Raw genomic sequence first — 22731 nt, 5'->3', positions numbered from 1 at the left:
TACGGCATTTCCACTTCTCTGTATGTAACACTCACCCATTGAAAAATGGATGTCCCTTTCCATTTCTTCTTGCCCTCTTCCCCCTGCATGGGATTATTTTTCTTTATCTTCCACAGACAGCGAATTTTTTTGTCTTGTACTAGGCAGTCCTATAAATGCCTGTTCTGCCCTGCAGTGCTGATCCCAATCACAGCCATTTGGGGAATTTACTATTTCATGAAGGACAGAAATAGACATTTTCGTGGAAGAAAAATCCATTTAGTTGGAAACATGTCTCCTTTCTTCTGCAGGTGTCTTTGCTCACGCACTGCTGGGCCTATTACCTCTGTTAGTTTCTCTGTCCCCTCGCTGATTCAGAAGGCCTTTTAAGTGGGAAGAGGTGCCTGGCTCTATTTTATGGGTAATGAGTGGTGGGCGCATTTCTGAATGCTGCCTGCTGCCCATGTGTCTAAACAGAGAAAAATGCGTAGAACCTTTTAGTAGGGCTTTCTTTCTTTTGCTCTTGCCTCTATGGTTTTCTTACGTTATGCTTCTTCCATTCCAACCATGGGCTGGAATTAATGTTGGTCTGGGTTGTGTTCTGTAAAAGTCGCCGCAGTTGGGCCTTTGCTTTGAACAATTTGCACTTTATAAGATCTCCCGCATGAATAAGAAAAGAGTAGTGATCCAGAGACCCTTCATAAAATGGGTTTCATAAATTCTCAGGAGTCCCATAAAACATGAATTCCTCCTGATGGGAGTTTGAGCAAAGGCACACTCAGGGTGAGCACCAAAGGCCCATGTGCCGACGGAGCCCTCTCTGTCTTCAAGCTTATAAAATCAACATCATAGGAACATTTCAAAGGGCACCCTGCTAGCTGGAGAGCCAGGCTCATGAGTAGCTTGGCTGCCCTATGCTTCACCAGGCCCAGTGGCCATCGGAGTATAGACACGATGCTGCTCTGTTATATGGTGTGATCATACTGCTCCTACAGTATTGTTGCGCTCTGTAGTGGCAGCCTCATTAGTGAGGGCTGGTTGGGGAATGGGGGGTGGATTCTATCATACTCTTGAAAGTCTGTGAATGAAAAGAAGACAGACAAGGGCTTACCGAAGCCATGGAGTTGAAAATAGGGTGGGCATATTTGCAATGGAAAGATCCTATTTGATAGGCTGGCACCAAACCTGTAAGTTAGGGTGCATACATGATAAAATTATTTCTTCTCTGTTCCCATGGAGCAAATTATTATTTGGTACATATCTCTAATCCAGTTCTTCAAAGAGGTGGTGGTCCTGGTTTTGTTTGTTTGTTTAAGTCAGCAATCACTCGGGAGCTCTGAATGTCTGCAGCTGGTGCTTGATGGCACAAGGCATATGTGAAGGAAGATCAGAGGAAAAGAGCCAGAGAGGAAGTCCTAGCTTAAGACCGAGTAAATCAGAGGAAATTAAAATGAAGAAATGGAATATGCAAGCAGAAACATGAGTTGTGCTTAAGTCTCTTGCTGATCACTACACTAAATCTCATTTGAATCCCTAAATCTAGTGGCAACAGAGGGAAAAACTGGTGGCCTGGGAACTAAATGAAGCAAAAAACCAGAAGTCCTTTCCAGCATTCATAGCAGTGATTCTTTACAGATGGAGCAGGCTTTCCTCCACAGATGCATTTGTAATCGCATACACTCAGCGATATCCTAGCCTTGCAACACCAAGCCAAGGCCACATTGATTTGCAAATTTATTTATTTTTTATATAAAAAATGCACACAACTATATTCCTTGTGCTTCTGTCTCCCCTTGTTCATTGAATAGGGGTTTGGTTGAGTTTCGCCGTTAGTGAGAACACTGGAGTTGAGCAGCTGTGTCTTCATCCAGCGTCCCACATGGAGGTGGCAGCTTTGAGCCCTTGCACTGGCTTTAGGTCTCTGTAGGCTTTCCTTTGTTTCTGGCTTCAGTCAACTTCCTCTACCATGGAAAACTGGGCAATCGGTAGCTAAAAAGACAGCACCAGAATTTAAAATGTGGGAAGTTACCTTGGACAATGGGGGAGGACAAGTCATTTTAAATACACTTCCTGGTTCTGAATATAGGCAGCAACAGATACTGGAAAATCTGTTCTCCCCTCCCTCCCATGGTTGCTATACTCTGCTAACTCCAATTTTATTGCAATACATTTTATGTCACAATTGCCATGTGGTTATAGTCAGTTACACTCTGGTATTACCAACATTGCTGGGGGACGTGTATGCTTCTGGGATTCTCTAACTGTAATTTGAAAATGCAAGAAGGTATGCAACAATATGGGATTCCTGTGATCTGGTTCTTTTCCTACACTGAATCCAGAAGGTTAGTTATAACCACAAACGCATGGTTACAGCTAAAAGAGCCTTCACTGAGATGTCCTCTGGTAAACCCCCTACAGTAAGCTCTTGTGCACACCAGCCATCCCAGAGGTCACCAGCATGTTTTCAGGTTGTGCAATATGAATCTTTAGGTATTTCCTGTCCATTTGTTTTTAGCTGATTTTACCTATTTTAGTCAGGCCTTATATCCATTACAGAGAAATTCATTAAAAATGTCCAAATAAATTTTTTAAATATTGCTCACTACAATATCTTGACCTTTAAAAGCCAAAACGGTGGCTCATCGTTGTGTGACAGTTCCACAAATGGTTCTAGTGAAGGCAGCCATGAAGACTTAAACCTGCAAGTCATAGTCTTATTCATTGGGGTTCATAGATGCCATCTGGCCTGCTGAGATCTGCCAATACCTTGCATGTAATCAATGCAATTCAGAGCTCTGCAATCCAGGACCAGTCTTAAGCTCCTAGGTTGTGCGGAAGCACCGGGGTCATGAGTTGATTCAGCTTCCATTCTCACTTGAGGAAGGGGAGCAGTTAGTCTCCTCTCCTCCAGGCCTGCTGCTGGAGTGGGAGAAAGGGTCTCAGCCTACGAGTTGCATGGAGAAGCGAGAGAATGGAACTTTTGCAGAGAATGAGGGAGTGATGGAACTATTGCAGCCATTCTCAATCAGTGCAGCCCCATTGGGTGGTTTAGGCGCTGAGCAGAGAGTCTGAATTCTATGAGCTATATGCATTTCTGAGCCTTAAGAGGATGTACTTCAAGAGGACAGGAGAAAACGTTAGCTCCTCAACAGTTGCCAACTGTCGTCCTCCCCTCTATGTAGGCTGCTCTTTAGAATCAGCCGTGTTATGCAATCGCCACTTGTGTAAGGGACCTTGAGACTGTGTATATTGGTTGTGCTATTGTCTGGCTTGTGTATGTGGTGTTAATGTGTCTCTTGCACAGTCCAATGTTATTTTCAGCAACTCAAGAAGCTTTGGAATAAAAAAAAAAAGCAGGGGTGATGTTTCATCAATAGTTGTAGCTGACACAACTTGTTCTCAAAGTTGGGGAAAATGTTATGCTGGTCCCCAAACATCAGTGACTAAATGCTAAATGTTCTTTTTCTCTCCTTTTCCTTTCTAGCATTAACAATAAGCTGCAGCAGCCCGAGGCAGCTGCTGGGGTGCTTGAGTATGCCATGAAGCACTTTGGGGAGCTGGTGAGTCTCTGTCTAGATGCTTGGATCGTCCTGTTCCAAAGTGTCTCGATGTTTGCAGCGCTTCCCCTGTGGGCATACACCCGTTCTGTCATATTTCTGCTCTTCACCGTAAAATACCTTTAGCTCATGTCCCTGTAAATGTGACTCCTTCAATGTGCAATTTCAATTCCCTCCCTGTCCTAAATACTCATTTAGTGTTGCCACACCTTGTTAATCAGCTGCTGTGTTCCACTCCAAAGGCAGCTATATTTCAGCGGCAGGTGAAGTGATACCGTTTTGTTAAAACCTGCTTATAACGTGCCAAGCACTTTGGAACTGTTAGGATGCAGCAGTATGTTTGTGAAAATGATTGGGCTCAATACAAGGGTAACTGGGTGAAACTGAATGGCCTGTATTATACAGGAAGCCAGACTAGATGATCTAATGGGCCCTCTGACATTAAACGCTATGAATCTGTGAAATTCCTAGAGCAAGGGAAGCCATGTGTAAGTCTCAAAGCTCCAGACCAAGGTAAATAGCGTGATTGTAATATATTTATCAAAGGATAAGGCAAGTTCCAGAAAATTATAACACAGAAGGTTAGGCAGGAAACCTACTTGTATCTGGGAACTATGGAATGTTTACAGGGAGAATTTCCTTGGCTGCTTCCCTATAAATAAATCACTGTTTGAATGAAGGGTGCTATTATAAAAGCATCACATTCACTTTTCCATATGTTTTATAACCAGCATAGAGTCTCGCCTGTCGTGACCACTCTGAACGGTGCCGCTCACTCTTTCGTTGCTGAGGAGGGTGTGTGGGCAGGAGAACAGTCCTTCAACTCTCATGGGTTGTGCTTTAAAGCATAATAAACCTCTGAAGAGCAGCCTGAGGGTCTCTCTCTCTCTGCTTGTCCTGACACGTTTTAATGAAATGCCAGAAGTGATGGAGTAGAAAACAGAGGCTATCTGCCAGGTCTGTGGTTGACTGCAGACATGATTGTCCAGCACAGAGGGAGAGGAAAGGAGAGTCAACTGCTGTCTAGTGTACTGAATTAGTGCAGTACAATCTCACGGTGAAGCTCTTGGACAGAAATACGGGCCTATTCTGGCTCACATGTCTTTTTTTAAATGCTCCTCATAAAAAGGAGAACGGTGGGAGTATGCACATCCCACAGAGAAGGGATTCACTCTCCTAGCTGCATTTACAGCGATCCAAGTTTTGTCAGAGCTGTGGAAGTATAGGTGATTCAGGTGATGCTTGTGGGTGCGGGTGCTGTGGGCTCAGCTGCCTGGCCAGGTACCAATGAAAGTACTTACCAAGGCAAAGGCAGCAGGGGAAGCCCCCTTCTGAACTAATTCCCCAAGTCTCTGTAGGTGGGCTTGATCTAATGGCTAAATTGAAGACTGCTAACCTACAGGGTGGGGGCTAAAGCCAAAGTGGTCAAGCTTGTGTGCCTACAATTAGGCACTTAAATCCACACTTAGGCCCCTACATAAGTGACCTGATTTTTAGAAGAACCCACCTCCTGTAGCTGCCATTGACATCTGTGGGAATTGTGGGTGTTCGGGAACGCTGAGTAACAAGCCATTTTATTTGGATGTCTGTTCCTTTGACGGAATGGAGATAGGTATATCTCCATAAATCTATCTCCTAGAGCTGGAGATGACCTTGAAAGGTCATCAAGTCCAGCCCCCTGCCTTCACTAGCAGGACCAAGTACTGATTTTGCTCCCGATTCTTAAGTGGCCCCCTCAAGGATTGAACTCTCAACCCTGGGTTTAGCAGGCCAATGCTCAAACCACTGAACTATCCCTCCCCTTCCTATTGTTACATTTTTGGTAGGCACTCAGCTACTGCAGTGACAGGGCCCCATATGTACCTAGATAGATTTTAATAAGGGTTGTACCTCTAACCCTTCCTTCACCCAAGTGATCACAAGAGCTTACCCAATAGCTGGTACATCTTGGTAATGGCCCTTCAAAATGGCAGCTCAATCAGTCAGTCAGTTTGGCACACTCACACACACACACACTCTCTCTTTCTCTCCTCTTCATTTGCATTCAGGAATCTCCCCTCCACCCATTCTGATCTAGTACAGAGGAAGGAGTCTGAAAGGCAACTTCCTTGACAAAAGGGGAGGCGGCAGCAGAAATGCAATGGACAACGTTCCCCTTTTAAATAGACCCCTCTAGTGGGGACCACTGGGAATGTGGATACTGGTCAGGCGTAAGCACAGCAGTGATGGGATTGATTCAGGTCGAACTCTTTTAGAGGCGCTATGTAAAGTTTGGCCCGAGATTGGAAATGGGGCCCTGTGTAGGAAGAGAACTGATTTTTAGAATGTCCCGACAGCTGCTGTTGCTTCCTGAAGTATCTGCTTTGTGGAGGAAGCAGAGTCCCAGGTTGCCTCATTCTATTACGTCATTGTAATCGAAATCTCTAGAAAGAATTGGGTGGGCCGGAGTGCTCAAGATGAGGGAGTGAAGAGGACGTTGCGGATGAGCTCTCTTTAAACATATAAATCTAGAGAAAAGGTTCCCTTTTGCTCTTTAACGGGTTTTGAAGCAGTCGGTGCGAGCTGGAGACCCACAGCGAACTAGGGCAAGGCGCAGTCCTTAGTGTCTCACGTGGAGGACACTGAAGTGCAGTGTCTAGTTTATCCTACCAACAGCCCACATGGATGTAAAAAAAATAAAATAAATAAAATCCTATTTTGGCGTATGCCAGAACAAGAGCTGCCAAGGGCTGAGCAGAAAAGAACATTGGCAGGGAATCCGGTGTGGAAAAAATCTCAAGGAATTCAAAGCAGACTTTTATTTCCTGAAAATTAAAATCCATAAAGAAACAAGAGGCTGAAGAAAGGTTTGTGCAGTAGATAATGATCACCAGTTGGTTTATTTCTACAGCCTGTGTTGCATACCACAATCTTTCCCCTTAAGGTAGGGGTTAGGACCAGACCATCACTCAAGAATCTTCCCCTGCTGCGAAATGGCCCAGCACCAACCCAACTACATTCTGCACAGTTGTAGATTTTGTGGTTAGCTGCTTCATTCTTGTGTACAGTGCTGCTCTTCTGGCTTAAATTCATCCACGTGGAATAATGACAGATGGGTATCTTTGAGGTATAGCTCCCCTTTGCCCACTCCCCAAACTATTCATATTAGTAGTTCAGTAGATCAGTGGGAAGAAAATCTGGTATTCATCCCTGTAACGTACCTAATGCATTTAGCTCCTGTCTTGCAGGTTTGTCAGGTATACAGGATTACAGCTTTCTCACTAGCACAAAGTGAGCTTCCATCTGTCATAGCAGAGTTTGTGCTGATATTCAACATGGACAAAAGTCTGGGTGTAACGAGCAGAGCTGGACAAACAACTAATTCAACTTCCATGAGAATTAGCAAGCTTGAATCTTTAAGGGCAGAGGAAACATTTTAAGTTGGAACCTGCAAACCAGAGATTGAATGTCTTTGGTGGTCTTGTTAGAAATTCTCTGTAAGCACTTTAACCACCCATAGACATGCCTATTTAGAGCCCCGTGGCTAGGTTTGCTGATAATTATCCTGTATCCAGTTCCTCCTGGTACTGTTAGCAAATCTGGACTAGCCACGGTGAGATGGTGGATGTGCAGACATTATAGTGGGCTCCTGTGTATGCAAAATTCTCAGTTATCTGGCACTGCTGCTGCTGAGTATATATTCAGTACCTGCACTTCTTGCCTTTCCCTAGCAAGTAAGAAATTGGATCTCAATTTACCAACCACAATAAACATAATGGCATGTAATTTCAATAATTTATGTATGCAAAATAGGTTCAGTCCAACTGCCTGGGACATGGAAACTCTCCTGTATAATCATGCATCTAAGTCAGTGATACTCAGACCTCAGTGGCTCAGGAGCCAAATTAACGATCAACATTACCCAAAAGAGCCACAGTTGTATGAATTAATTGTTTCATTTACTATAGTACTATTTATATTTAAACAATATGACAGGGAAATATATATATATATATATATATATATATATATATATATATATATATATATATATATATAATTCTCACAGTAAATAAGTTAATAACTTAATGCAAGTTGATAACTTAGTTGATTAATAACATAGTAAAAGCATCCTGGAGACAAATTAAAGACCCACTTGCGGCTCACAAGCCGCAGAATGAGTATCACTGATCTAAGTCCTTGAATACTATTAAACTAACAGCACAGGTAAAGGGAGAAAAAATAAACATATATCTAGGGTCCCATTAGTTGACCTAAAAACTGAAGACTGGTTAATATCTAACCTTCTGAACAGCCTCTGTATTACTATCAACAAAAGCTAGTACTCTTTGGGAGACAGCGTGTAGATTCCTTCAATTTCAAGTGGCTAGCATGTTCCAGGAAGAGCTACAGTAGCTGTCATGGGAGTGGGGCGGGTGAGAGAGCGAGCACTGATGCTGCTTCTGATCTTTCGCCGCCCTACAGGAAATCCAAGCTACCTGGTATGAGAAGCTCCATGAGTGGGAGGATGCCCTTGTGGCCTATGACAAGAAGATGGACACAAACAAGGATGATCCTGAGCTGATGCTGGGACGTATGCGTTGCCTGGAAGCGCTTGGAGAATGGTAAGAGGAGAATTCAGAATTGAGAATCCAGAAAAGTTTGAGCTCAAACTTACTATTTGCCTGGTGAATTATGCCATTCATGCTACCCGTCAGGTGAATTCCTTGAATTACCATTTATTTGTACTTTCCTAACATTTAGAAGATATCAAGTTGCTGCTCACCCTACACATCAAGGCAGCACCTTGTTGCAGGTGTTGGACATCCCTGTCTGAGCCTTTTAGGGTGGAGCCATCTGATTAGCCAAGTTCCACCTGAAAGGGGACATGCAGCTGATCAGTTCTGTTCCGCCTTTAGTAGCGAGAGATAATATTAATAGAGAGGAGTTCTGGGAACACGTAACTAGGCAGTATGGTTCAAAACTACCACCCAAAAGTGAGAGCCTTCCATGATGACTCATTTAGCTTCACTTGGCCTATTCAGCATTATTCACATGCCTGTCTGGAATGCGTGGACTTTTTTGTGCAAGTGTCAACAATGTTGCCTATTTCCCGGTAGCAATCTGAATGAGATTATGCCAGATAAATCATTCATATTAAACCCCTTTCACCAAGTCTGCTGCAGATGTCTGAGTTTCTTATCTTGACTGTTTTTAACATTTTATTAGTTTTTGTCTTTTTTGGCAGTCACTGATGGAAACCACATTACGTCCATGTCGTTGGCATAGATCACTACATCGGAGTTTGTTTCCACCAGAGAGAGACCCATTAATGATTTAGAACTTGCAGATTATGGTGTTCCCCATGCTCACCTTGAATCAAGAGGCTAATCAGAGAAGACAGGTCCTGTGCACTGTAGTGTGCAGTTCTGCCTCCAGGCACAGCAAATCTGTGCATGTCCTGCCTCTCTGCTGAGCTTCTCATGTCACTTGGCCTGTGTGCTGATGGGTCCTGACAGGAACCCATGTGACGGCACACAGGAAGAAGATTCCTCTCCATTGAGGTCATTGTACTGCTGCATAAACTGAGCTGCCTGGAAACTGCTGGGCTGCCTGAGAAGTCCAAAATCCAAACAGCATTTATCTACCTCCTCCTGCTTCCTGAGTTTTTACAGCAGGAAGAATGGAGCCTCCTGGTGGACAGTCTCTTATTTGTCCTTGCAAGGGGTAGGCAGTTCCCACCAGGGGTTGATGGGATTTCTCCCGCCTGTAGAAATCATCCTTTCTGATCAATCATCTGCTTCCCTATACTTGGGAGAGATTTATTCTGAAAGATTTTGTTATTCTATAGGAGCTATAAACCCCTGTATCTGTTGGCCTATTCTGCAGGAAGGGAGGTAATCCCAGTGTTCTGACTTGCATTCAACCTTTCCTGATGTACAAGAGACCAACCCTCTGTCCAGATAATGTTCGATATGTGTACTGGGTGTCCTGACAGCACAGGAAATGCCCCGCGGCCCATTTGATATGCAGGCAGTGTTACTGGAATCCCAGCCATTCTGTCTTATGGTTACATTTCACATGGCTGCTTAAGTAATGCTCCCCTTACTGTTGCTGTTTTGGCAAGGGGGTGCGGGAAGGAAGTCAGACCCAATATTTGAAGACTTTAGTGCTGGAGAGAGATGGGAGGAAACTGTGTTCCTGGAGAGGATGTAATAGCAAGAACCTGGTCATTCCATGATCTTGTCCTCCAGAATCAAAAATGATTCTCTTCTGTGTAATTGGCTACACTGAAGCAAGTTGCAGAGAGATATTGCAACACCTCCACAGGTGGTAGTTTTTTAGTGTCAGATAAAAGTCTAGAGAAGTTTGAGACTCGTCATGTAATTGCATTTGGTGTGTGAGTTTAACAGCTCACTGCTTTGTTTTATTTCCTTACTAAAGAACTGTATATAAAATCATAGTGTATTCCTGTTCACAATTTAGAACAGCTCCTGTTGCCCATCTTCTTCTTTCCTGGCTGGACACTTCTAGTTCGGTTTAGTGAGATTTTTCCTAAACAGTGCAGCTTGCAGCTAAGTTTCTTTTAACTTCACAAGGTCTGCTGGGAAGGAAGCAACAGGGCCTATTTCTGCATCAAAGAGGGAGCTTACGTCACTTATGTCACTATCAAACGAAGTCAATATTTCATATAACCCAACAGTGCCACTGTTGTGCAGCCACCTCCTTCCCACTGACCATAATGTCACAATCCCAAGGTGGAGGATTGAGTGCCGTATTCAACTTGGGCTGCTGTCTGTCTTCTGGTGTAGTGCTGAACTATTTGTGCTGCTTGTTTCTGCTTGACAGTTCCTCTGGAATTGATGCTGCACCATGCTGTCGTTCTCAGCATGCTGTGCAGTGAACATTTGAAAGTGCAGCCAAGGCAGGCCTAGCCACTTATCTCCTGGTATAATTATGTCTGCAAGAGCCATGCTTCTGTATTAGCTCAGATTGGATACTGATTCACTGCTGCTGCTGTTTTTTTCCTGGACCATTAAGCTGTCAGTATGACTCTCTTGCCTGTGGCAACTCATCCATTCTCGTGTTGACTAATTCATCTTCCTCACTGGGATTAGAGACTAGCAATGAGAAGGCAAGTTGGTCTCCCTCATAGTTAACAGCTGCTTTGTTGCTACAGACTTTCCAGGCTGAGAAATACTGAACTTGCAACACCCAGGATAATTGGTGTGATCAACAACACATTCCAGGTTGATGAAAGCATCTTGGAGGTTCCCCTCTACTAGAGGTGAAGATTAGAGAGTCCCCTTTAAGAACCCATTGAGACAAGTCCTCATCCTTATTGACTGTAACTGTGATTGTATAACTGCACTTCTTGAAGCATGCAGACCGCATAATGTGTTTATCCAAAGTGTGTTTAACAAAGCCGGGAGCCAGGAACTGTGCAGAACCCATTCATCACTGGTGTCCTTTTTACTGAGGTTTCCAAAGAAGTACTAAATGTTCCTTGCTTTAAGCATGTGGGTTATGAATTCTGGATTTAATATGTAATACCCTGTTCTAGGCTGAAACTGACAGCTCCGTTTTTTAAATAATTTTTCACTGGTTTAGATTAGATGTTCTTGAGCTGTTCTGAGGTTAAATAACTCCTCATTGACCAAACCACATTATGTCTGTGGACTTGCCAAAAGGGAAGCGGTAAACCCCCTTCTTCTCCTCTATGTAAAAGAGGATTGATGGGGGTAGGCCAGTAAAAACTCTAGGTGTAAGATTGTTCTTATTCCCTAGAAGCTATTAAAACATTTAAAAACTGAGCTGTCAGCGCCATCCTAGAACAGGGTATTACATTAAATCCAGAAAACACGACCCGCCTGCTTAAAACAAGGGGCATTTAGAACTTCTTTGAAACTTCAGTACAAGGGGCACCTTGGAAGGTGGCTGTCACACAAAGCAAAACCCATTGAGGAGGTTTTCACTAACCTGAAACTGAATTATTCCTCCCAGGGGGCAGCTTCATCAGCAGTGCTGTGAAAAGTGGACGCTGGTAAATGATGAAACTCAAGCCAAGATGGCTAGGATGGCTGCTGCTGCTGCTTGGGGCTTAGGTAAGGTGTGCGTGATTGCTGGTGTAAGAGAGCAATTCAGGAATGAGTTCAGGGGTGTAATTTACATCTTTTAAGAAGTCTGAATCACAAGATAAGAGAGAACCTATAGAGCGGGGGCAAGCTTATAGGGTTACATGAAATAATAAAAACAACGAGGAGTCCTTGAGGCACCTTAGAGACTAACCCATTTATTTGGGCATAAGCTTTCGTGGTCTAGAACCCACTTTATCAGATGCATATAAATAATGAAGGTCATTTAATGTTCAAGCCCACAATGAAACCTTCTATGCAAAAGCTGCCAGTGCACACTTAAGTAATGAAGAGGTACCTTTTGAGGGCAGAATAATAATAAACAGATGGATTAATATAGTTCCCTTTGACCTCTGCTGACTGTAACAGGGTTCAAAAAAGAACTAGATAAATTCATGGAGGATAGGTCCATCAATGGCGCTTAGCCAGGATGGGCAGGGGTCATGTCCCTAGCCTCTGTTTGCCAGAAACTGGGAATGAGCAACAGGGGATGGATCTCTTGATGATTCCCTGTTCTGTTCATTCCCTCTGGGGCCCCTGTCGGAAGACAGGATACTGGGTCTGACCCAGTATGGCCATTCTTATGTTCTTAGGTTCATAAGTTTCAAATCTAAGGTAGTTTGTACATGAAATGAGCATGATGTGATTTCACTAGTTTGTGAACAACAGAAGAACTGCAAAGCCATCCATTCCGTAACTATTTTGACAGGATGTTATCACACGAGAAGCCCCTGAGTGGAACAGTTCCGTAAATAGGTCCTGTTTGAGATGCATCAGTGGAAAGAGGTGGGGATAGCGTGCATAGCACATGCCTGCTGTCTGCCTAGCTCCATCCAATGAGAGTAAACTTCCTCTTTTGTGAAACCCCAAAATGCAGCCAAACATTCCCGAAAGTTTCCTCCGCAAGAGCCCAATGTTAATGTTGCAGCTGTTATATCACAAAGAATACAAGAACTTTGCCTACCAGAATTAAACCTTGCCTTGTAAAACCACCCACGTTACAGTTTGCTGAACCTGTTAAGGAAGTCGCTTGTCCCTTCTGAAGACAGATTACTGTAGTGCTTGCTTTGATGTCTGCATTTTCATTGGGAGAGAAGTGAAAATTTATCCATTTGAAGCAACTGCACTACTGGATGCCTGTATAGAAAAACACATGGAGCATTGTGCCACAAGTGGGTCCTCTATTTCATTAATGCAGAGCCCCTAAAGCAGTCACCTCTAGCTCTCAACATAAATACTGCCTTCCTGGAAGAGCCTGGTGGCCCACCTAATCCAGTGTCCTGTCTCCAGTTGTAACCAGGGCCAGATGCTTCAGAGGAAGTCTTGGAACCCCTGTGATATCTCTATTTATGTAATGCTACACAGTGGGAGAAATAGCTTCTGATCCGTTGATTCCTTGAAGCAGAGCTGATAGCTCTTGTAATTTTTCCTTGTTAGTGTAATGTAGATGGTACTCTTATTCATATACATTAAAACATTTGCTAGGCTGATCAACAGTATCCTGGAGTAGCAGGTTCCTCAGGGTAATTGCACGCTGCAGTAAAAAAATCCTTTTTATCTTTTAGATTTGTTGCCTTTTTAATTTCCTGAACTATTTTTTTTTCTGGTGGTATGGGCTAGGGTAAATAAGAGTGCCCACCTGGCCTGCTCTGTGCCACTCGTTGGAGTAGAATCCTCTTTATCTATATAAAAGGGGAACATCAAGTTGGTTCAAGCTTTTCAATGCAAATGCTACATGGGGGCAGGGGGAATAGAAGTGAGTTTTGGATAATGCGGGATTTCAGATAAGTGAGGTTTTTCTGTAGTTCCCTCAGCCATCCCAAGGCAGCTACTTTAAAGAACAGTATATGAAACCTCACATGGTGCCTTTGGACTCCAAATTAGTCACTTGGCCGGGATCTAATAGCACTGTGATTCTAACCAGTGTAGTCCGTGCTTAACACTGGAGTCTAGTTCTAGCACTGTGTCAGAGAGGGCTATGGCATCAGCCGGCGTGTCCATGTCTCTGCAGGTCAATGGGATAGCATGGAGGAATATACTTGCATGATCCCAAGGGACACCCATGACGGTGCCTTCTACAGGGCTGTGCTGGCACTGCATCAAGACCTCTTCTCATTGGCTCAACAAGTAAGTATCTTCCTTCATGACTTTGCTTCTGTAAATAAAGGATTGTGTGTCCTTCCATGCAGCAATGGAGCCGGTTTGAAAGCGGTTCGCCGTAACTCATGAAACTGCTAATAACATCTCTCAAGTTGAAACTCTGATCCCTGACATCTCAGTTTGTTGTGTGTTTCCATGAATACTGCACTCGCTGTGTAGAGACACATTAGCCCAAGAGTTGTCTTAGTCGTACTCAGGTTTCTGTTCTATTGTGTCCTCTTGGCGGGTGGAGGGAAGTCATGGGACACATCCTGTCTGGGAAATTATTCTGCAAAAGACAGCATTCAGTGAAGGGCACTGATGGCTAGAGATGTGAACAACAGTATCTCCTTGTCGGTCTGTGCATTCTTGGGTTTGCCGAGCCTTTTCAGAGTAATGTTAACGAATGCCAGATGTTGCAACTGATGCATACTTTCTGGGTTTAGGTGCATGGCCCTTCTTTACCTTCTTGTGCATCTCCTGTACCCGATCTTCCTTGCAGCTGTGAGGAGTCTTTGTAATCCTGAGGGCACGTCTACACTGCAGTTAGAGGTGTGACTGCATAACCTGCAATACTCGCCATTGGATTCTCCAGTTTTCTGTTAGTTTCCATTTTAGAGCTAATCCTCCTTATAGGTGACTCTCCTTTTCTGGTGCCTGGCAGAGTTTGGGGCGGCTCCAATCTTCCTTGTGGGAGAATTGAGAGTGGACAGTTGAGTATTGGTGTGAACTGTCACTGTCTTTGGACGAGGCACAACACTGAAGTCTCAACTTCCGTTTCAGTGCATTGACAAGGCCAGAGACCTGCTAGATGCTGAGCTGACCGCCATGGCAGGAGAGAGTTACAGTCGGGCCTATGGGGTGAGTATCTGACCTGCAGCCTTCATGTTAGTTTAGGTTATTTATATAAGCTTAGGGCTTCCTGACTATATTTGTATATCAAATATAAAGGCCTGTGCAGGCCACACGGACCCACAAACTAAATGGCTCTTGTATGTGGGGATTGTGGCTTTTTAGAAAAGGGTCTGAATCCACTGAGAAGCAGAGTGAGCAAAATGTGTCTGACTGAACACCGGGGACTCGGCACCCCACTACCAACCCTTACCTCTGCCCCGGTCAAGTTTTGTGGTTAGTTCTGTCTCTGTGTGGAAAAGCTCACCTTTCACTTCTTCACACCCCAGTGGAAAGTCCTCCTTAAGGTCAAAGTTTAGAAGCATTGTGTGGGAGGCTCAGGCTCAAGTGAAGATGGAGATGAAATTCCCTGCAGTTCCCTCCACAAATCAGAATTGGGGGTTTTGTTGCAGCAGTTTGAGGAAACCTAGAAGACAGTGGATTATCAAGATACCTGAAAGGCAACTACCTGTTCCCTCTTGGTCAGTAGATAAACCCAAGTGCTGATCTTTAGTCATGGACTCACTGTGCATTGATTGGGTTGGAATGTGATTGTTTCATTCAGGCTATGGTATCCTGCCAGATGCTATCAGAGCTAGAAGAGGTGATCCAGTATAAACTTGTACCAGAACGACGCGAGATCATCCGCCAGATATGGTGGGAGCGACTGCAGGTAAATCTGCTATAAACCTCTGTATACTTCTGCCGGCGGCATGGACACTCACGCAGTGCGCACCCACAGCTCCCATTGATGTCTGTTAGAGTTGTGAGTGCTCAGCAGTTCTGACAATCAGACCCTGTCGCCCTCCCTCCCTCCTCCCCCATTGGAGCATGCACAACAACCTGCTTTCTCTCTTCTTTACAGACGTGTCCTAAGCAAGTTCTCAACATGTATTTAATGCCTCTGGCCACTGCAATGGCGTACATGCTCATTTTAAAGCCTGACACAGGATCTTTCAAATGTGCCTGCTCCAAAGCAGGTTCTAAAGAGATCTGAGTGGAGTAGAGGGTTTAGTGAAACCTGCAGGGCCACTTGTCCAGATGTTCTGTCTAGCTTGCGGGTGCTGGGGTAGTACAGGTCTCGGCTCCTCTTCTTTCATTTGCATGTCTGCATGTTCAATATAAATGACTATTCATGATGGAATGATTGGGATGAGTAATACTGAGAAACAGGACGCTGCATCCGTGTGCAAAGAGGCATAGAAATGTCCTGTATGCAATGGTTGGTCCCAGGATGTTAGCTAGACAAGGTGAATGAGGTAATATCCGTTGCTGGGATAGTACCTCACTCACCTTGTCTCTCTAATAGAAATTTCCTGGCATTTTAGGTCACCTTATCCACCCCACCTGGGCGGCGTTCCCCTACTATTCTCCATTGATTTGTCCTGTCCACTTTTTTAAGTGCCCCAAGCAATGGAGCTTTCACCAATTCCACTGGAAAGCTAATGCATCTTTTGCCTAGAGAGCATAACCCCAAGACACGTCTCAGGACTTAAGACCACCTAACTATTTTGAGTGGGTATCCTTTCTGGAGGGAGCTTTTCTGTGAGAGGGAGGGCCTGTACGTGAAGTAACACATGCAGTACCTTCTAGCACTGTCCAGAGAGTTGTTCTTCACAGGGGAACAAATTATAGTTAGAATGAAGTGTATAAACTGCATTGGACTTCAGAATTCTCTCACTGCTATACAGGCCCCCACACTGACGGGTGTTTACCTGTTGCTACTGTGAACATTTCAACTATTTAGCGAGCTGTGACAATGCTTTTTGCTTCCAAACTGCATTCTTGTCTGGAAAAGCTGAGAACATTCCTCTGGAGAGGAGAGGCTGAGTGTGCTGGGGAGAGTAATGCCTATGAGTACAGCTGTTTATGGTCCTGAAAACAGTACATACAGTTCTTGTACATTTTATAGTGTCTTAATAATAATTATAAAATGCCTGTTAGATGATTTGGTGGAAGGTTGATTTGGGCATTAGGGAGGGCTGCATGGAACAGGCTTTTCTGTCTAATTTGCGTGCACCCAGTTTTGAAAAGTCAGTGGGGTACTTAGCTATTTAATCAGAGATGAGAAGACCTTCTTTTTTCCCTTGGTATGAGATTTTCCCTTCAAGATCGCGTGCTGATTGAGCATTTGACTTGCCTGCAAAGAAGCAGATTTGTGTTGCTGCTTCCAGATAGAATCCCTTGCTGTCACAAAGTTGTGCTTGTCTCCAGTGGGCACAGTCTACCATAGATCTCTGGGATGGATTACGTCTAAGTCAGTCCTGCATCCACCTAAATTTCAGAGGCCTCTTAAAGACTTATTTATCCCACCCTTGAAGAACTTGATCAACCCAGTCAGCCCAAGCCCCAGTGGGTGGCCAGTAGCAATCAGCTATGTGCACCATGACCCGCAATTTTGCATCTGAGGCTTGGTCTACACTACAGAGTTAGGTCGGTGTAAGGCAGCTTACGACTACTGAACTCTGTAAGTGTCTACACTGCAACATTGCTCCCACCAATGTACGTTGCCCACTATGCCGACGTAATAACTCCACCGCCGAAGATGCGTAGTGCATAGGTCGATGTAGTTAGTGCGACACACTGCGTTACTTATATCACCTGGTGGCTGTCAGCCTCGTGCAGGGCTCACAGCTGGAGGTCCCCTTCTCACCACCCTGGGGCTCCCAGTTGGAGCCTGGCAGCCCCAGGGCAAGAAGGTTCCACCTGTGAGCTGACAGAGGGGGCATACTGTGGACATGAACCACTGCAGTAATTACCACGGTGGCTGTACTTCGACCTAATTTTGTAGTGTAGACAAGACCCGACTCTCTGGACGCACCCTCCAGCTTCAGGGCCAGATCCTGTCTCCTCTGCTCTGTTGGACTTGAAGCTATTGTGGCACTCAGCACAGGTAGACAGTAACCAGACAACGCCCGCTCTAGCAGCGTAGCAGCTGGCAATTCACTTTCTGGCAGAGTGTCAACTAAATCACTTCAGCGTCTGTAAAAACCAGCAACAAGGAGGGGAAGGAAAAGGGCAATAACAAAAATATCTCTTGGCCGCTTTCAGAACTTTTTTGTTTTTGTACCTTCTGATATTGGAACTACTCACTGTTGCAACCAAAAATAAAGTTCGAAGCTGGGTTCGGAAACGTTGTGAAACCCTTGCCTTGTTGTTTTGACAGGGCAGAAGTAACCGCTCTGCTTTTGGATTTGCGTCGGCTGTAAAAGGTCGCTCTCCTTTTTTCCATTAGAGAATCTCATTAGACTTGGAGCAACCAGCTGGCATCTAATGAGGTTCTGACTGTTGAGTATGAGGCTCAGGGACTTACCCTCATTCACACATAGCAATGTTAAGAAGGCAGCCAGTTAGTGCCATGTCTCTGTCTGCTGTGAAGTATGGGGACAGCAGTCACTTTAATCTTGGGGAGAGGCTCTTTGGTTATGGAGGGAACGGAGGAATGGTCCCAGTGGAAAAGAAACATGAATAGGTTCTGTCTGCACTTCTTTTCCCAGGGCTGCCAACGCATTGTAGAGGACTGGCAGAGAATACTTATGGTCCGGTCTCTCGTTGTCAACCCCCACGAGGACATGAGAACTTGGCTCAAGTACGCCAGCCTATGTGGCAAGAGTGGGAGACTGGTGAGTCAGAGGATTGTGGGAAACCACTGTCATCAGGGGGCAAATAGTCATCCTAAGAGAGACTTACAGCCGAGTTCTGTTCCCATGCTGGGTCTGAAAACTTTAATGTAATAGTGTTAGTATTATTAATGCTTGGCTCCTACTTTGCACTTTCCATCATATCTAGATAGTTATGTTAGTATCATTGTTACGCTCCTAGTTTGGGCAGTAACCTCAATAATATTTATTACCAAAAAGATACATAAACCACAAAGAATTCCCACTCTTTATTGGCTACTGAGGTGAAAACATAACATGTAGGGCCAGGAGAAAACATATGGTCTGTTTTGGGGTGGGGGCGGTTGTCCTTGTAAATACAGGAAATAGTAATCAGGCTGCTGGAGTATGTATCTCTCCATAATCCTCAGTACAGATAACAGCGGTAGCAGTTCACTCTTACGTTTTACCAAACCACATCCCTCTCCCGTATATCGATACAGTTGCTTACTACTTTCTGACAACTTGTTCCATGTCCCAGGTGGCCTTTGAGCACAGAAGCTTGTTCTAAATTGCTTCAGAGCCAGTGTTCTCTGTCTCAATCCATAACCTCTAGTTTGACAGTTATTGTGAACTGGGTTCTATGCTGAGAATACCGGTGTAACTGATGAAATACTAACACAAGGTACGCGGCGAGACTGTGTGACCTGGGGCTACTTCTCCACAGTGACCATGCAGAATTGTTAAATCAGACGTTATATATGAAACTCACATGGGCATACAGTGGAAGTGTAGCCATGCACATGTTCCAGTGCACAGCTGCACTTTCTGCATGACGTGACCTGCCTGTGTCCCCCTTAGTACGGAGAAGCAATGTCACTTTACGCAGTTGTCATTAGAGACTGTTATGAACAAGGGACTGTAGAGGTGAGAGTAAGCATGTTATAACCTGTTTTTTTTCTTTGCCATTCTTTCAAGGCTTTGGCCCACAAGACACTTGTACTACTCCTGGGAGTAGACCCATCTCGACAGCTGGATCACCCATTGCCAACTGTTCATCCCCAAGTGACTTATGCCTACATGAAACACATGTGGAAGAGTGCCCGCAAGGTACATGTTATTTAGAACCTCAGAATCCTTTCCACTCTCATTGGTCTGTTTTCAGTTTCTTGCGGTGTCATAGCCACTAGCTCTCTAGTCCCCAAGGAACAAAACCAGGCTTCAGCTGATGTTGTTAATGATTTTATCCAAAAAAAGGCAAATAAATCATTTTATTTTTTTTAATTTGGGAAAATCTTTTTCAAGACTTATAAAAAATCCTAAAGGAGCACAGAGGATCTAAACCCAATTTGCTCTCTTTTGATTTCAAGTCCCCAAAATAAATCAGCAGCAGTTACCTGAGAGGCGTAAAGAAGCGTTAGCGGTAGGTAGGATGCCCTTGCCAGGGTTTTTACCTACTTGCTGATGTATGGTGTGCTCCCAGCCACCCCATCACAAGGATACTGAAATCGCCATCTCCCAAATCATGCCCATTTGTGCCCACCTGGCTATCCCCTGGTCAGGGCTATAGGCTGACAGAGCGAAGGAGCTTGTCATCACCACAAGCTGCCCCAGAATCATGGTCTCACAGTCACAGGTGTACCCCACGGTGATGGCCAGTAAAAAAGACAAGAAAACTAGTTGCAACCTCAATAAAGAAAAGGCAAAATAGATTTTTGTGATGGGTATGGATGAAAACATTCAACAGATGAAAACAACCAACCAAGAGGCAGCTGGAAAGTACCTAGGGCTTTGTCAGGAGAACAACTTGGTTGTGAGGAGCCTGGGATGAATGTTCTAGCATTGCAACACAGAAAGAGTTTACATACTCAAATCCTGTAAGCTCTAGACGGGATGACTTCTCTTTTTTTAATATACATTAAAGCCTCTGTTTATTCTCAAATGTTCTACCACATCTTTTTCAGTTTTTCTGTCTTTGGGCTTGCCAGCTCTGGGACCGTGCCATTTGCAAGCACTTAGCCTAACCCTCTTCCGTTAAATGTAAAAAGCATAAGGAGCTGCCTGTGTGTAGAACAGAGCGCACCAGAGTGGTCTCCTACTCTATTCAATAAATGCCATGAGGTATCTCCATGGTATCATTCTCTGTCATACCTCCAGGTATATCTCCTCTCCACTGACTGCCTATGTAAGGGAAGGGGGACCTCAGATTGATGCTTTCAAGTATTCTACTTGATCTGTGATGGAGAAAGAGGGTGCTTGGTAGGCAAGATGGAAGGGACAGTTGTAGTGAGCAGCATGAAAGAAGGTGTGCACCGAGTAAGAGAAGCAGCTGGAGAAAGGATTGTGTGGCGTTTGAAAGAGGAAAAAGAGGGCATGAGAGCACAGAAAGCTGAGACAAGATTATGCAGGGTCATGAGAGCAAGGCTCTTTGGTATGACACAATAGAAGAAGACAGTGAAGATTGAAGGAGAGGGAGGACAGGGGTCAGACACACACCCTCCAATACCTGAGCTGTTCTCTTTCTTTATTGCATTATATAGCCTCTTTGGTGCAGGGGCTATGCCTCTCTGTTTCTAGTTTGTGAAGCTCTGTGTGTATTTATAGTGCTGGTTAAGCAATACCTCATCCCAAGGACAGTATTCGAACTGCATGTAAGGTTCAGCATTGGTTGTGAGCTCTGTTCTGCTTGGAGACAGGGACCCATGACTATTAAATAGGCTCTTTGCACACCTTGTAAGTGTAAGTGCTTGATTTTTGAAATGCAGGCTAGAGCTGCAGCACTGTCATATCAGAAGCCAGGTTACAATGTGACAGGGACTGCAATCTAGAAAATGTGGATGCCTGTGTTTCATCTGGACAAAACACTGAAAATGTGGGAACATTCTTGTATTGCTGGGGGATGGACTACGTGATCGAATGGTGGTGGTTTTTTTATTATGTATCTGTGAAATAGAATGCATGCAGACATATGGCTGTTTTTTAGAACGTTATGTGGCCAGGCATGTAACCTCGATGTGGGACCCTGTATGACTTTTAGTGCGGATCTGTAGTTGTAGAAGGCTGAGTTTTCTCCTGCCACGCTCAGGTTTGGAATAAGTCATAACTTGCCTGAAACTTGCTCTGTTGTTAGCGATCTACTTCTAACTTGACACCTCCCAAATCCACTGAAAGACAAAATGAGGTCTAGATGGTGAGCTTCCACTCTGCACCTATAGGCTAATATTAGCCTTTCTCAGAGATGTGGTGTAGTGAGAGAATAAACCCCACAAAGCCTCTCCAAACAGACTTTTGCCAACCCACTGCAGGCCAAAGAGATTCCTCCCACTACAAAACTGCACATTGATTTATAAATCCACTTGTTTAAATAAACTGCCCACTTTGATACTCGGAAGTACATTGCCTTAGAATTCATGTCAATTGAAACAGAAGAGTTTTATTTTGTATAGTGACACGAGGAAGCAGATTGCCAGGCATGGGTAGGAATGGGAGGTTGGGAGCATCAGGTTTTTAGAAGTATGTCTTCACCCATTTTAGATAAACCTTAGTTACATTCAGCAGAAGAGTACTACCAGTTTACTGGCAGATACTTAATGGGGATGGGTATCTTATTAACCACATAAAGATCCCTCTGCTATCCCTGTGTTCGGATTAGCAGCATGACAATTTTCCATGTTCTGCCTCTCGGTTAAAACTCTTTTTTTTTCCTGATGATTGATTGAATTCAGCGTGCTGAAAAATAAGGTTGACATTTGCACTGAGCTGATGAGTCATTCCAATTCAGGTGTCTCCTGTCTCACCCTCTTAAATAGCTCCGTTAATGAGAAAAATGCTCATTCCCATAGACAGAAGAGAAACAAATTGGCCTCTTAATAGCACATTGTGCAGTTCCTGACCTGAAGTGACCTTTTAGATTTCAAGGGCTTTAGCTTTAATTGCTTCCAGTGGAGCGCAGACACCTCTTTTGACATTTAACTTCAATTTTTCTTGCTTTTAATTTTTTTCATTGAGTTGAAAGTATTCTTTTCCCAAATCTTGCTATCAGGAGCTGCTTCCGCATTAAACTCTCTCTAACCCATCAGAAAAAGAGCCATGTGCTGTTCCATGAGGCTTCCAAAACAACCTGCAGACAAGTCTGGACCTTTCAACTAGTTAAAGATCTAAAATACTTCAGGACTGGCACTATGAGCTAGGCCTGGAGTCTGAGGGGAGAAGAGGGAAGCCCAAGAAGCTGCAAGTTTCCTTAGGCAGTTTTTCCTCAAACCAGTTTTCTCATGCAAAGTGTGTTCTAGATGGGCTTCCCATAATCTCTGCTACCATCAATCTGCTTGCCACTGTGACATATTTACAGATGACAAAATCCCTCCTAAATTTGGTGGGCCACCAGATTATGTAAGAATGTCTGCTCTACATTAGCCACCTCTTTGCTTCCAAGTGAATTTCAGGGTGCTGGTT

General features: G+C 44.3%; 1 protein-coding gene across 10 annotated transcripts in view; it reads left to right on the top strand.

Annotated features, from left to right (window-relative positions):
- MTOR (mechanistic target of rapamycin kinase) overlaps nucleotides 1-22731 on the top strand; it is a 104349-nt gene that overhangs the window by 61001 nt on the left and 20617 nt on the right. For all 10 annotated transcript variants that reach the window (XM_008167234.4, XM_008167233.4, XM_065574956.1 and 7 more), the window contains 8 exons: nucleotides 3464-3539; nucleotides 8001-8140; nucleotides 11520-11620; nucleotides 13662-13777; nucleotides 14573-14650; nucleotides 15246-15353; nucleotides 18178-18303; nucleotides 19258-19389. In XM_008167234.4, the coding sequence (XP_008165456.1) occupies nucleotides 3464-3539; nucleotides 8001-8140; nucleotides 11520-11620; nucleotides 13662-13777; nucleotides 14573-14650; nucleotides 15246-15353; nucleotides 18178-18303; nucleotides 19258-19389 (877 nt within the window). The remainder of the gene's footprint in view (nucleotides 1-3463; nucleotides 3540-8000; nucleotides 8141-11519; nucleotides 11621-13661; nucleotides 13778-14572; nucleotides 14651-15245; nucleotides 15354-18177; nucleotides 18304-19257; nucleotides 19390-22731) is intronic.

This window comes from Chrysemys picta, chromosome 21 (genome assembly GCF_011386835.1).
Source record: "Chrysemys picta bellii isolate R12L10 chromosome 21, ASM1138683v2, whole genome shotgun sequence".
Lineage (NCBI taxonomy): Eukaryota > Metazoa > Chordata > Testudines > Emydidae > Chrysemys > Chrysemys picta.
Note: the sequence above shows the minus strand (reverse complement) of the source record. Positions and strands in the feature narration are given on the sequence as shown.